This window comes from Delphinus delphis, chromosome 9 (assembly GCF_949987515.2).
Source record: "Delphinus delphis chromosome 9, mDelDel1.2, whole genome shotgun sequence".
NCBI classification, from domain to species: domain Eukaryota; kingdom Metazoa; phylum Chordata; class Mammalia; order Artiodactyla; family Delphinidae; genus Delphinus; species Delphinus delphis.
Window position 1 is genome coordinate 104645857 of NC_082691.1, and position 15878 is coordinate 104661734.

Below are 15878 nucleotides of genomic sequence, written 5' to 3' on the forward strand. Positions count from 1 at the left end.
TCTTGCGAGGGTTTTATGAGAAGATACCTGGAATGTGAGCCAGCACTCGGTAGAGAATGTTGTTATCAATGTTATAGAACACACTGCTGGTTTCCAGGCAGTGAAGCTTGCACTTTTTGATGGTGTTTTCCCATGTGACTTCTCTTGAAATACCCTTTTGCACTCTGGGAACTCACTTCACAGGAGTAGTTGTGTCGCCTCCTGTGGAATGTTCCGAAGTGTTGCGTTCTTTTCTCAGTTTCCCTTTATGTGGCACCCATTCATGTACTAAGGGTTCCATTCTGATTTCTGTCTGCCTTCCTCTGTGCCCTTCTCTGTGATGGGGCGGGAGGTCATTTTTGGCTCTTTCTACCCGACTCTCGGGCAGAGTTGGGCAGGACGTCTGGAAAGCGCAGTGAGCCCAGTCACATCCGCGTCTGCGTTTCACTGCTGTCCTGGTCTGGGGGCACTGGCGCTTTATCTACTTTCCGGATTAGAAAAGACGGGAAAGCTCAGCGGTTCCTTCTTGTTTAAAAGATCCCAGAACAGTGGTTTTGAGCCCTGGACGGCTTTAAAAAATGCTAAGGTCTGGGTCCTACCTTAGGCCAGTGCTGTTGTAATTTCGGTGGGGGACAGGGGCACTCAGTCGTTGTAGTTTGGGTTTTTGGTTTTGTTTTGAAAGCCCTGCAGAGGAGTGTAATGTGCAGTGGTGCAGCCAGTGGGAGACTCCTGCTGCAGAATCTGCCCTCCAGGGTACGTAGTGTTGTGGCTTGCAGTGACAGGGAGGCGGCTGTGGGGAGCACCATACACAGTCCCCTGGTCCCCGCTGGGTTTGCCTGTGGTACAGTGGGAGAAATTTGGGCTCCGGGGCCGTTAAGGACTGGACCCAGATCTTTGTGTTACTCGCGGCAGGTTTCTGAACCCCTGTGATCCTGCTGCTTCGTCTACAGGATGATGGTAGCACAGAAAGTGCCTACCTAGTACCATGCTTGGCACCAAGATAGGTGCAGACTTTGCTGCTTCCTTTTCCTTCCTTTTCTTTTACTCCAGTTTGCTGGGTACTGTGGTCTTATTTAGACATGAAACCCTTTTCTGATAGTGGATAAAAACTACAGAAGGTCCTGTTGTTCACGGTGTATTTTAATGGATTCTGATTTGTTCACTTTTGTATCTTAGTAGCTGTGAAAAAACCCCCAAGCTTCAACCTTGAATAGTTCCTTTTGTTGTTGCCAGGTCATCATGCACGGGAGAGGCCGGGGAATGGCAGGTGCGATGGGCCGGGGCCGCCTGATGCCGAACAAGCAGAATCTCCGGGTGGTGGAGTGCAAGCCTCAGCCCTGCGTCGTGTCTGTTGAAGGGCTTTCTTCCTCCACTACTGACGCCCAGCTGAAGAGCCTGCTGATGTCAGTAGGACCCATTCAGGTGGGTCACCTGGGGCCCGTTCTGTCTGTGCCCTTTGTCCTTCCCAAGACTCGGTTATTTCTTCATTTAAGATCCCTTTGTGTTGGTTACTTCATGGTAAAACAGTACTCTCGAGAAGAAGGACAAGTATTTTATCTGCTGTGCACACTTGATGCCAGAACTTTGCCTTAGGCTTGGATTACTTGGAAATTATCAGGTGCTCAGAAACCTTATGAAATAGTTATTCTAGCCGAACAGATTGTCCTTTGAAACCCTCATATTATCCTAAAGTTCTTATATGCGCCCAAACACACAACCTTTTTGCTCTATCACACACTTGTTTTGTGTGTAACAATTTTAACATTTTAAAGTATCTAGCCTTTTGACCTTAATTTTCAGAAATAGCCTCACATGTTAACACCTGTGGAACTTGCTTTAGACTTTACAAATGTGAAATAATGTGGACTATATTTTGGTCTCTTAAGTTTTAAACTGGCTAATTCTAAATGCGTGAAGGTCTCTGCCGAGCTGGCTGCAGATGGGTCTCCAGTTGTGTTGTAAACAAAAATTGCCACTGAAATCCCTGATTGCTCCAGCCTCTAGAGCCCTGGAGGCAAACCAGCGCAGTGGGTAGACCTGGTTTTCCTTGAGCAGCGTGTCTGTAGTCCCCAACTCTGGCCTTTCCTGCCAGCTCCCCGCCTCCCGCCCGCCCCCGCAACCCCCCTACGCCCACCCCCCCGAGCAGCACAGCCCTCCATCCTGCGCCAGGACCCATGTCTGAGGCTGGAGCGCTTGGGAAGGATGTTTGATGCAAATCGTAGGACGTGGATGTGAATGTTAGATTTCTGAGTAAAAAGTGCACAGAAAGGGGACTTCCCTGGTGGTCCAGTGGTTGCACTGCAGGAGGCACAGGTTTGATCCCTGGTCGGGGAGAACTAAGGTCCCGAAAGCAGCATGGCCAAAAAGAACACAGCACAGAGTGCTTTCTTTTAAGGTCTCTTGCTTCATGGGGAAACAGAGTTGACACAAGTACATTACGTTAATTACATTAAGTACAATACATTAATTTTTAGTGTATTTTAAGCCTTCGTCTACCATTGAGTGTTGACAAGAGTGAGGTGTAGATGGAAGCCCTTCTGAGATGGTTTCGTTGTTTAGGTTTAACTACTTCTGCCTTCATCCTTGGATTCTCAGAGATGGTTAAGCTTAGTTTTCGTGTGTATGTCATAGTGAAACGTTAGCCAGAGGCTGTGGCTTCTGTTTTTAGGAGGGTCAGTTTTCCAGCTGGATGGTCAGGAGCGGCTTGTCAGTCATCAAGAGGCATTAAGCTCATGGCCAAGGAGAGTTGTCCTTGGACAGTCCGTCATAACACGGATTAATTTGCAGGAACAGAACTGGCATTAGAGAACTTACGATGCATTGAAATATGGTTAACTTACGATAAATTAAAATATGGTTATCCTGAGTGGATTCTCAAACAAATGGCGGTTGAAAACTTGGGGTCAAATCACAGTTCACCAGGGATCCTGGAGTTAAAGACCTGGGGCCTAGTCCAGTCTGTTCTCTGGGGCCTCGTGTTCCTGGTGTCTGTGTTTGGGTGGGAAGTGGTAGCACTGTTGCTTCCCACGTGTGACCGGCTCATTTTCTGGGCTTTGCTTCTTCCTACGTAGTCTTGATAATTCTCTTGAGCATCCTTGAATGTGATTCAGTTTTCAAGAAGTGTGAAGGGCAGTGCTCTTGCTGCTTACAGCACTGCGTGAGGTTGACTGCCCTGCAGAAGTTAGCTTGGAGCCACTGCTAAAACACCTAACCTTGGTTTTATCCATCTTAAAAACTGAATTTTGAGTTCTGCATTTTGGGGGCCGTCTTTCCTCCCATTTGCCTTTTTTATTTTTTTTTCTCCTGTTCTGGAAAGAAGGATTAGAGATCATTGTGTTAAGTAAAGTTTAACTGAGGGCACTTAAAGCCAGGCAAAAACAATGCCAAGTGTTTTAAGGGCTTCTCTTAACTCGAAAGGGAGAGGAAGATAGGAAAATGAGAGTGGTGTTTTCTGAGTTACATCAGGTACCCTGAAAAGGCCACCGTAAAGAATCCCCGAGGGTGATGGATGGATCTGGCACTTACTAGTAGGGCATGTTCGTCCATCCCAGGGAGCAAAAAGCAGAGCTCTCGTTTCTTGCCAGTCTTACTTAGTTCCGTGGAATGGTTTTGAGGGAGAGTTTATAGATTTTTAAGCACCGCATTCACAAAGTGCTGAGTTACTCAATTTAAAAACAAACAGGGCTTCCCTGGTGGCCCAGTGGTTGAGAGTCCGCCTGCCAGTGCAGGGGACGCGGGTTCATGCCCCGGTCCGGGAGGATCCCACATGCCGCGGAGCGGCTGGGCCTGTGAGCCATGGCCGCTGAGCCTGCGCGTCCGGAAACAAACTGATCTGTCGATAGCAAGCTTCTGCCAGCATTAGATAGCTAAAGAATAATATTGCTAGGTATAAATTTTTTAAAGGCGTTTATAACAAGACTTCATTGTGGTTTAAGTATAAGTGCACTTCAGAGGGAGGGTTAGGGGACCCAGGCCTCCCGGCCCGCCGCGCTGGCTGAGGAAGAAACGTGTGTCAAGTCTCTGGTGGGCTGGGCTGTGGTGCCACCTGGCGTTCACTTAGTGTAACAGCAAGAGGTGGTGTCTGGACCAGGAAGGCCGGTTCCTTTGGGCCTTTAATTATGGGAACGGCAGTAACAGCACGTGAGCTCTGCTTGTTTTGTGTGGCGGCGTCACTCCCCGGTTAGTGTGCCGTCCCCTTAACCTGTTCTCATAAGCCTCTCTAAAGAGTCCTTTTTAAAGACATTTATCTGTAGTCTCCCTGACAGAATAAGGAAAAATGATAGAATTTTGTAGAAGTGTTCTGACCAGTGGTAGAAATGACACAGGAAGCATCGCAGCGTGTTTGAGAGTTTCAGGTGAGAGGGTGCAGTGAGAATAAGCCCACCTGGTACTCTCTAGCAGTGATAGGGAAAGAATCAGAAAGAAGGTTCTGCCCGGACACTGGGGGGGGGTCTTGCTCTTAGGGCAGGGAGGGGCCGGCTGGGTGCACGTGGGGCTCCGGGAGGCTGACTTGTGCGGGGCATGGGGGCTCCACAGACAGGTGAGTCTCGCGCAGGTGCCCCTCCGGTGACCGGCGCATGTTCCCCCAGAGCGGCCTCCCGCTGCGTTCCGGAAGACTGAAGTCGAATTAACTCTTAGGGTCAGGAAGTAAGGTAGTTATAACTTCTGAGCCCCTTTGCTTAGTTATCCTTATTTCCCTGTTTGAGGGATTTTACCTAAAACTGTTAAGAAAACTGTGTTATCCTATAGAGAAATGAAATTCCACGGTGTAAAAATAAAAGTATTTTCCTAAAATAAAAAGGCGGGCGCTGGCCATGAGCAACGGCAGTAACAACGGCTGAGGCTTAGATTAGGCCAACACGTGCCTGGCACTGTGCTGTTCACTTTTCCCTGGCTTCTTTCCTGATTTCTCCAACAACCCTGGAAGGTAGTCGCTAAACCGAGAGTCCGAGTGACCGGAGTGGCCATGGCGGCTCATTCTCGAAGCTGCCGGGCCCTCCGGGGCGCGGCAGCGCGGCAGCAAGTGTCGGGCTTTGAGAGAGGGCTTCGGTTTTGGTCCCAGGTCTGCCGTTTATTGGTGTGCAGCTTCCCAACCAAGTACTTCACCTACGTGAGTCTCACGAACCACACAAGCTTGCAAACGCTGTCTCCTACCTCTTTCACTGTTCCCTGGCGTCACCCGGAAGGGGGAATGGAAGAAACATGGAGGCCTCCACATGCCATTGAGGGGGAAAGCGTGTGCTCTCGAAAGGCGGCCTGTTGTCCCAGAGCAGAGTCCTCTGGGGGGTTGGCTTCAGGCTGCTGAGGAGAGGCTGTCCGGGACCCACCAAGTTTGCCAAGCTCCCAATGCGGTAGTTCCAGGGAACCAGACACTTGGAAAGCCCTCATTCTGGTGGGTATCTTGGGCCGCCCAGTGAGGGGGAGCCCTTTTGAGCAGTCGTGTAAGTTGGGGTCACGTTAGAACATATCGCCTTCTGGGATGAGACCATCTTACCTTCTTTGCGTCTGGTTCTGACTGACCAGGGATGTCTGGTGGGTGATGTGGAGAAAGCTGGGATCTCAGTGAAAGCAGTTCAGTCATTTTGAAGTTCAGGACGTTTGGGAAGGAAAACACCAGGCATAGTCAAATGTAGACTTTCTGAAAACCGACATCACGAGGTTTAAAGAAAATACAGGCATGGCCGCATGATCTGAAACCGTAATGGGAAAAACTGTTAATTGGAGGCTCGCACACAAAGTTCTGAAAACACTGTTGTAAATAATCCCAAAAGAAAAAAGAGGATTCCAGGCAGACCATGTGATAAGACACGGGCTCTTACCTGCAGGACACGTTTGTACAAGATGAAGGTGAGTGTGGAAGAGGAGGGCCTCAGGATGTCTTTAAACTGTATCAGAGCAGAAAGAACAGCACTTACGCCGTGGACACAAGAAGCCCCAACACAGGACTCGAGGAAAAAACAGAATCGGCATCAAAAAAGACCACACACGCTGCGATGATTAGTTCAATATGAACAGGCACTGGAGGAGTCGTCGATTTCCGCGAGAAGTGGCCTGAGACGCTGCCCCGTCACCAGCGAGAGGGTCGGGTGGGCTGCGTGCAGAAAGGGTCCGGAATGAAGGGATCCTGCGCCATGCTGCCCGAGGACTGGCTCGAGGAGCCCGGCTGCGAGGCTGGAGAAGGAAAGATTTAATGGGCATAGGCCAGCTGCCACCACCACGTGCAGGTGCCATCGCGTGAGAAAGGAAGACCTGGTACGTGTCCCTCGATGGTTCCCAAGCTGTCCCTGGAGGCTGGGCCCAACCCAGGGTGTCTTACCAGGTCTGGGGTGGAGCCCGAGAGAGTAGATGTCTAATGATTGATCAGTGGGGCTCTTGTTTGAGCAACTTCACTTGTTTAAAACAACTAATATCAATATCATTTTTGGCTTTAGGTTGATTCCTGAAGGTGCTGGGAACTGTTGGCCAGAGTGGGAGAATAGTTTAATTGATTTTCAGGACTGCAGAATCATTTCAGAATCCCCTTAACATTCATATGGGGATATAAGTATATGTATAGCTGATTCACTTTGTTATACAGCAGAAAGTAACACAACAATGTAAAGCAATTATACTCCAATAAAGATGTTAAAAAAAAAGAAAGAATCCCCATAATATTGTAATTTATTAGTATACATGGACATGAACACAAGCTCTTTCTAGAAAGAGGAAGAACTTTTCCTAATCAGGGAAAAAACGGCCAAGGTTCTGAACAGCATGGACATTTTTCTGGACTTTAAATTGTGGGTTGTCACAGCTCTTCTACTGTTAATGTAGTGCCTTGTGGCAGTTCAGTCAAATGGCCCTGAATGGGATGGCTGAATATAAACAAAGGAAGCGGCCAACTAAAGGAGTATTTTAACAGGTATTTTGCTACTTATAGTAGCACAGTTATTCTCAAATTTTCTGCAGATGTCTTGTCTCTGAAAAATGAGAAGTATATCAGGGTGGGCGTGGGCAAGTTAGCCTGTCTCTCCGAGGGCCAGTACCATATTTGTGGGGGAGATGGGGCGGGGTCAGAGTGAGTGTGTAGACTGGAGACAAAGTTTAACTCTTCGTTCATTCTGGGTGAATTGAAGTGTTTAATTATTTGGAAATGGGCTACTGATTAGCAGAAGCACATATTTTCAAAGTAGAAGCTGGTGATCATAATAAGTTTTTAGCTTATTAGTGGACAGCGTCTTTTCCTCTCTTCGCAATAAAGTGATCGCCAATACTTGTCATTTTGGTAGGTCAGAAATGGTTGAATATTGACAGTTTTAGCAATTCAGTGTTATATCTGAAAATAGGTTTTGTTTTTTGGAAAAGGGTGCAGAAATGTCAATAAAGGGGAACAGACAGAAAACAAATTTTAAGACAGTGTTATTACTTTTGTTGACTATTGAGAACTGATCCTGCATGCCGCAACTAAGACCTGACGCAGCCAATAAATAAGTAAATATTAAAAAAAAATTTCATTGAAAGTTTATGCTCTCTTGATTGATACCTTCTCAATCAAATTGAGCTTTAAACCACTTAGATACAGATAAGCTATCTTCTTACCTCTTACCTTATAAATTGGTAAATGGTAAAGAGGAAGCTTCATGCCTTCATTCCACATTGTGAAATCACCCAGAGGAAATGACATCTTGACATGCTTTTTCTCAAAAGAAGAGCATAGTATTTTCAAAATCCAGATTCCATCTGTGAATTGTAGAGTGTGGATAATCACTTGTGGTATCATAACAAGTTAGTTTTTTCTTGTCTGTTCCTAATCGAGCGATTTTTGTAGTTTTGGACAAAGTAAGTTTAGGTTAAGTTCTCCTAAGTCTTGTGGTAAGAACTGCCACAGTGCTGGCCGCAGTTCATGAAGAAATGGAGCTGTGCCTACACCCCAGCGCCCTCGAGCACTGCGGCCACGTGGCCGGAAGAGGAAAAGGGTGCCTGAGGCGCCTGAGATGGAATCAGAAAGCAGGGCCTGGCGGGAGGTTCTGCTGCAGTGCTTGGGTTGGACCTGGGCTTGAAGCTGGCTCTTACCCACGTTCTTCTCTGGCCTCCTCTGGTGGTGACAGGACAGCACGGCATTTCCTCTTGCATTTTCTCTTCAGGAGCAGTTCCAGAAGAGCTTCAGCAGCTGGAGATCGTTCAAGGATAAGGCACAGAGTGGGCGTGAGCCGAAAGCGGGGGCTGGCAGAGAAAACAGGTCTTTGTCAAGTAACGAATTTGAGAGGCCAGAAAAGCCGCATGCTGACAGTGTATCCAAGAGAAGTTAATTGATGGCATTAATTAAAGACCAGGTTGCTGAGCTTTACTTGTCCAGTTAACTTAATGATAAGTGAAATCATCAAGAAAAATCTTTTGCGTCTGGTTTTTATATCTGAAAGAAGAGGAAAACTCTAGTATCTACTAAACTGGCTTCAGAAAACCAGGCAGACGGAGCTCACTGCAGCCTAGTGGCTGCCTCTGTCACCTCCGGGCCTGGTTGGTGATGTGCCCCAGACTATCTGACTGCTCCTCCGAGGGGAGCCTGTGTGTAAACCTTAGTGCCATGTAATATGGAGACTTGAAACTGTTTATTTCTGTGTGAAGCACTGAAAAGCAACTTTTTGGAAAGAATGTTTTTTTAGCGCTCTCCTGGTCATGTTTTACTCATGGGAGTTCTGTGTTTACTAAAATGGAGAGTGCTTATTTCATACACAGTATACTTTTTTTTTTTTTTTTTTTTTTTTTGCGGTACACGGGCCTCTCACTGCTGTGGCCTCTCCCGTTGCGGAGCACAGGCTCAGCGGCCATGGCTCACGGGCCCAGCCGCTCCACGGCATGTGGGATCTTCCCGGACCGGGGCACGAACCCGCGTCCCCTGCATCGGCAGGCGGACTCTCAACCACTGCGCCACCAGGGAAGCCCCCAGTTTACCTTGTTTGAACGTATTTCAAGGAACTGATATTTTGGCTGTGTGCTTTTGTTGTAGGTCTTTGAACAAATGCTTTAAAATGAAACAGCCACGTGTGTAAACACTTCTAAAGGGTTGTGTTTTACCATTAGATATTTTTTCTGGCTGTTAAACGTCACTGGACAGAAGCCCAGACACAGCAGACGGTTCCCCGCCACTGAGTCCTCTGCTACTTCCTCAGGCTGTGTCCCCGTGGTAGCAAGGCCCCCCTGCCACTTTGCTCATTGCCGCAGACACACATGGCAAGTCACCAAAATGCTTGAGAAGGATCAGACTCCGGAGAGTGGGACCGGCTGAGAAATCCGAATTCTCCTCCGGCGCATCCCTCCTGAATCCTAGGATCCTACGTCCCCAGGCCTCGGGGAAGCACAGAGCTGCCCCTTGTCCTCAGGGCAAGTGTGAGGGAGGACCAGGTGAAAGTTCACTGTCCCTGCACCAGTCTCTTCACTTGATGGATCCATCTTCTTCATGAACTCACTTGGTTTTTACTGCAAATAGTAGCCTCAGGAATGGTTGTTTCAAATCCTAAAGATTTAATTTTCTTTTTAAGGTTTTTTTTGATGTGGACCATTTTTAAAGTCTTTATTGAATTTCTTACAGTATTGCTTCTATGTTTTGGGTTTTTTGGCTGCGAGGCATGTGGGATCTTAGCTCCCCGACCAAGGATCAAACCCGCACCCGCTGCATTGGAAGGTGAAGGCTTAACCACTGGACCGCCAGGGAAGTCCCCTAAAGGTTTAATTTAAGATGCCGCTTCTCTCAGACTTTTTAAAGCACAGACTGTGACCAAATTATGCTGATGGCTGCCACAGACACAGCTGCCCCTCACTGTGGCCCACCTACATATATGAAACCCTTAATTTACCCCAGTGATAATTAGGAGATAACTACCCACTCCGACCGTGGGGTCCCGTTGCCTTACAGCAGTTCCTCCTGTATGATGAGTATTGTGCTTTTAAAAAGCTTACTGAGGGCCCCGTGGAAAATCGCCTGACAGGAAGATGTGAAAGCAGAAAGTAACTCTCCAAGGACACCTGTCCTGGGCCTCCCCAGGAAGGTTTAGAGAGAAGATTGGGTGGCTGACAGGGCAAATGATGGAAGGTCTATATGTGTGTGTGTGTGTGTGTGTGTATATATATATATATATATATATATATATATATATATATATATATATATATAAATATAATTTTTGGCTGCGTTGGGTCTTCGTTGCTGCGCGCGGGCTTTCTCTAGTTGCGGCGGGCAGGGGCTACTCTTGGTTGTGGAGCACGGGCTCTAGGCACGCGGGCTTCAGTAGCTGTGGCTCGTGGGCTTAGTTGCTCCGCGGCATGTGGGCTTTTCCCAGATCAGGGCTCGAACGTGTGTCCCCTGCATTGGCAGGTGGATTCTTAACCACTGTGCCACCAGGGAAGCCCCCTGATGGAAGGAAGGTCTTAACACCAAGCTGTGAGGACACGGAACGACTGCTGCTCAGGGCAGTGACTTAGCGAAGCACTGTTGCTGGATAGATTATCTGGATAGATTACAAAAAATTGCCAGGGAGGTAGAATTAGTTTGTTTTAGTGATCTAAGTGTCAGCCTGGACTCAAATTTTGCATTAAATCTGATGTATAAAAATGAATGAATGAATGAATGAATGAATGTACGTATGAATGTATGAATGTATGTATGTATGTTATATGTATATTACACCCCATACAACAGGATTCTAAAGTGTTTCTGTCATCTTCCTTCAGAGTTTACAGATGCTTCCCCAGCAGCGGAAAGCCATAGCCAAGTTCAAGGAACCCGCCCATGCGTTAGCGTTTCAGCAGAAGTTCCACAGGTAGCCTTGGAGCCCCTGGTGACAGGTGGGAGATGGGAGGAGTCTGTGCTGCCACCTGCTGTCTGTCTCCGCGGAGACGCGCCGCCGCCTCCTGTGACGTGGGTGGTCACCCCGGGTGTGGTGGATCCTCTCTGTCAGTCTGCATGTTTCTTCCGCTTGATCCCGTGGCTGCTGATGTGCACAGGTAGCCTAATGGTCACTGTTTCTTTAAATCCCCACAGGCATATGATAGATTTGTCCCACATAAATGTGGCCCTGATTGTTGAGTGATTTCTGGCAGGAGAGCCTGACCGTAACGCTGCACACGCGCTGTGGAATTTCTTCCCGGGAGCTGCTGCGCAGAGCCCCGCGAGCTTAGGTCTCTCCGTCCGCAGCCCTGCGTGGCTGTCGTCCGGAGCGCCCAGCGGCCCAGCACTGATTCCAGAAGAGCTGACCTTACGGGACGCGGCAGACTCGACTCGGTGTTAGATCGCTTCACATTCTCTTGTCACCACAAAGAACTACAGGTTTCGCTTTCTCATGTTTTCAAAGTGCTTACAATGCATGTAGACATCGTTCTTCGTGATCTTATGTATGATCGATTACAGCGACTTAGAGTGAGTAAAGACATTAACGTCACAAATTCTCAGTAGTTTTCACAGCAAAGAATATTTGATAATGGTTGCACTTATCTTCAGTGCAGGCTAGATGAGCGTTTTCTCAACCAGCTTCACTTGTTTTACCGTCTCAGAAAGCCCTCAAAAGGCTCTTGTAAAAACGTAGGTTAAAATTCGGGTGATTATGATTGGCAGTTGCATATCCTGGAAAGCAGGGTATGAGGGTGGTTGGGAGTGGTGCCAATTGTGTGGCCGATTCTGCTTCTTGTAAATACTCCAAAAGCGCCAACTGTATAGTCCTAGTTCCAAAGGGAGCGCCCCCTTTTATACTCGTTCTGAATGCGGCGGAAGTGCTGCTGGGCGTCGTCACACGCCCCCAGGCTGAGCGCAGGTGTCCGGATGCCCTCACCTCCAGCCCTCGCTGGGCTCCCTGCTAGGCGAGCGTAGCATACCTGCCAGGTGAGGAGGGTAGGACAGCCTGAAGCTTTCGCAGGCCTGTTTGGTTTTTTCCTCTTTTTAAGTGCAGCCCCAAGTGGCATATTCATGTCACCGGCTCTGTGACGCATATAGAACATTCTTGGGCAATCTGTGATTAAGATTTTCTTTTTTGAAGGCCTTTTGAGCAGGGGCTGCGCTGTCCTTCAGTGGACCCGAGAGCGAGGGGATGTTTGCGCTGGCTTGTCGTTCTCCGTGGCGTGTGGTGCAGTGTGTCTCTGGGATGCTGGGTAGGCTCCTTCAGGTGAGAGACGCTTCCTCCCCTTAAAGTCATCTGTAGTAAAATTCATTCTGGGCAAATGTGGAAAAAAGTGCCTTATTGTATTTCTGCTCATGAAGGAGTTTCACTATTTTGGATTGATTCTAATGTGGACCTGAACTAGTTGAGCAAATGATACCGGGGCATACTCAGACTTTTTAGCTATATTTTATACCTAAGATTTCCTGTGAGATTTATTAATGGAATTAAGGGAAATAGAAGCCTGTTACCACCGGTGAATGCGTCTGGTTAGCCCAGCGAGGACCAGATGTGAGCAGGCAGCCCCCCCTGCAGCAAGGCGTCCCTCCTTCTCAGCCTTCTCTTGGGAGCTAAGACACAGGTCACGTGAACTTGTATCTTCTTATTTTCACAGTTGAAATTTTGTATTACTTTTTCAAATTAAGTTACCAGAACCAGAGAAGAGCATTTCAGACCCTGTGAGACTTCCTGTAGCATTGATTCCACTGTGGTACCGTGTGCTAGGAGTGAGTCTGGAATGTGAAGGTGGGTGCTGATGACTGCTCTTCAGAAGATTTCGGTTCCGGGAAACTATAGGCACTCATAGAACACGCTAGAACACCCCCTCGCCCCCCTGAGCTGAGGTGCCTGGCCACCCGTGCTCCAGAAAGCCCCTGCCTAACCCTTGGGAGGTGGTGGTGTGTGCCAGCCTGGCCCCGGGTGCTCCGGCGGAGCATCCAGATGGCCAGTGGCCGCTGCCGCCGTCCTCACAGGTAGAGATAAAGTTGCGTTCACAGGTTAGGAGCTCAGTCCACGGAGAGCCGCGTTGAAGTGGTGAGTTGGGTAGCATGCAGGCACCACATAGGAGGGACCCACACCACTTCCCCGCCCTGGGCAGCAGGAAGGCTTACAGTTAATGGACTTATTTTATCACCGAGGACTTAATGACGCAGTGAGCTGAGTATACAAAATTTGACCGCTTTTTGAAATAGTCTGAGTGTGTTGTGGCTGTGAAGCTAAAAATCTGCATGTTGTCTCTGAAAAGTAGCCATTCAGGCGTACTTTCTTCTAGTTAGTGGTAAGAAACGAATCCTATTTGGGCACCTTTGTTCAAGGCAGACCTCATGGCTACTTTAAGGTCTGTTTTTGTGTTGTCTGAGTCTGACAGGGGTGCCCCGGAACAGGTGTGTGTCTGTAACAGTCTACGCACACAGAGAAGTAAGCTTTCTCTTGATAGAAAGTTCTTGAAAGGCCTAGTCGAGCCGGGCCTTCCGGAAAGGACTGGTTAGAAAGGCTTCCTGCGGTCGCTTCCTGATGCACACGGCCCCTGGGCACGGGCTCTGTTAGTGCCAGCCAGGCCTGGGAACAAAGGCTTTGCTTTCCTTGAGGGAAACTGGAAAAGGAAAGAAAGAAGCAGAATTAGAAAGGAACGTTATTTCCATTTTTGGTGCACTTCTCGCAGTGAAATCAGACCACGGTGAGCTGAACCCTCTTGGAAGATCTGCTGCAACCATTATCTTTGTTCTTTCGTTATCATGCATTTAAAGGGTATGCAGGAGCAGTTAACAACCATGTAAATATGGACCTCTTAAAACTAAATGTTATTGGAAATGCTTTCAATTCAGCAGCATCTTAGCTATTTGTTAGTTCCTTTGTGTTGTCTTATCAAAGTTTAATGGCTGCAGTTCCATAACTGTTGATGTGTTTGTGTGTATATTCGATTTTTATAAAGATGGTAGTAAGTCAATACATTTATCCTGACCTGTGTATTATTTGTTCACAAATTCAAGAAGCCAGTAAATATCAGTATATCTCATAAGGTGAAGACAGTAGGTGACTGTGTGGACCTGAGGTGCTTTTTCTTTTTGCATTATATCTTGTTTTGATCTTATGCTGTAACAGAAGCTCACTTAGCTACTTATCTGAGCATAATAACCTTGCACTACCGTTGGTCTGGCCACATTTGTTAAATTCTTATACTGATATCCTTCTTAAGGAGAAATATCGTCTCTTTTTTCCAAAAGAAATATTGCGGGTTCCCCCCTTTCTGGACAGGCAGCATGCTAAGTAGGTGTCTGTGCCCTCTCCCCACCGGGGAGGGCGGGGGAGGGGACGGGGGGAGGGGAGGGGGGCGTCATCATAACTATTTCTAATTGGGGGTCTTCCTTCTCATGATTTGTAAAGGTCCTGGATAAACAATTGTTTATGCTTGGTTTTGTAGCGTTTCTGAATTGTGACAGCTTAGATCCTGCACAAAGGGGTCTTTTTTTTTAAAGGGCATTTGGCTTAATTATGCAAACAGACTTTGTTGCTGGAAGGAGGCTGGGAGGAGGTGTCCAGGGTGAGGGAAGAAGGAGCCTAGAAGTGGGGCGAGGAGAGTTGTAGCACGGAGGGGTGCTAACGAGGGTCCATCAGAGGCTTTATTCTAACACGCTGGCTCTGCACAGGAGTCAGCCGGTCTGGTGGGGAGGCCTGCGGGCGGGCGGCGGGCACGGTGGGCTCGGTAGATGTCCGCTGGCGGCCCGGGCTGGAGGAGGGGCGTCCGCGCCAGGCCCAGCCCCTTGGGCTCGGTGGACCGCCGGGCTCTTGGACAGGAGGAGGCCTGGCTGGCTTGCCTGGAGGGTAGATGAGAACTGAGGCCGTGTTGTTTTGAGAACCTGTCACTTTCTTTTTTTGTTTTTTTTTTTGTTTTTTTGTTCTTTTGTGTGTTTTTTTGGCTTCTGGTTTTTGTTTTGTTCTGTTTGGCTTTTGTTTTCTTATTTTTTTAAATTTCTTTGTTGTTTAATTGAAGGTAAGCTCAATGTGCTCGTCGTCCCCTCCTGGGGACGGTCAGGTTTTGGTCAAGGTCTGTGTGCAGAGCACCTAGAGCCGCTCTTGGGGGCTTCTGTCCTCCCTTCTGTCCCTTAGATCCTGGAGAGGCAGCGGGCCGCTTGTCCAGAAGCGTGTCCCCGGCGGGCGCAGGCCCGCGCTGCCCTTGCTCTCCTGGTGCGTCTCTGGGCTTCCCTCACACCCCGGTAGAGCTGCTTTCACTTTCCTGTAGTCAGCTAGAGGCCCCGCCCTGCCCCGTCCCCCCACAGCCCAGCTCCTTTCTCTTTGTTTGTTGGGGGAGGGGGTGGGGTGCTTGAAAGGTATTTGATTTTTTACAGGGTTTTAAGTGACAGAATTCTAAAAGGGAATTAACCAACAGAGGGAAGGGGGGTGGGTGAGGCGAAATAGGACCAGGAGATGCCCCCACCCCCCATGAAGGAAGCCACAGGAGTTACATCGATAGAGGGAAAATTTAGATACTCCATTGTATTTAATGAGCATTTTATCAATTAACCTTCTCAACTCTTCTTAAAACTTGTGAATGATGCATTATTTTGGACATTGGTAAATATGATCTCTCCAAAGGCAGTCAGCCTTGACTTCTATTAAATCCTAAGGATTTTGTGTAAGGTTTTTTACAACCTATTTAATTTTTCTCATTTAAAGTGCCCATGGTTTTGTGTCCTAGAACCAAACAAAACTCACTGATTCATATTGGATCCCAGGTATACCTTCTGGTAGCGTGTGGTTGGGAAGGATCATTGGTTTTACACGTGTAAGCTGCCCTTTCTAGAGAAGGTGCAGAAAATCTTAACTCGCTCTTTTCTGTGCCGTGTTTTGGTAGGAGTCTTTTCACTAAGATGGGCAGAGGCAGAGCAGGTACTTTTAGTGAGAAGCTGCTTTTTGCTTTTACTTCTCACCAACTAAAATGTAAAAAGGCCTCGTGTTGCTGTTTTGTTTTACTTATTTTGAAAGGTATGTAGAAAA

The 15878-nt window shown here is 47.9% G+C and overlaps 1 protein-coding gene across 4 annotated transcripts in view; it reads left to right on the forward strand.

Annotated features, from left to right (window-relative positions):
* RBM33 (RNA binding motif protein 33) overlaps window positions 1-14178 on the forward strand; it is a 114316-nt gene extending 100138 nt beyond the window's left edge. For 2 of the 4 annotated variants that reach the window (XM_060021188.1, XM_060021189.1), the window contains exons 17-19: window positions 1213-1401; window positions 10687-10775; window positions 10997-14178. In XM_060021188.1, the coding sequence (XP_059877171.1) occupies window positions 1213-1401; window positions 10687-10775; window positions 10997-11045 (327 nt within the window). In that variant the 3' untranslated portion in view covers window positions 11046-14178. The remainder of the gene's footprint in view (window positions 1-1212; window positions 1402-10686; window positions 10776-10996) is intronic. The other 2 variants (XM_060021190.1, XM_060021191.1) reach the window with 1 other exon arrangement.
* The last annotated feature ends 1700 nt before the right edge of the window (window positions 14179-15878 follow it).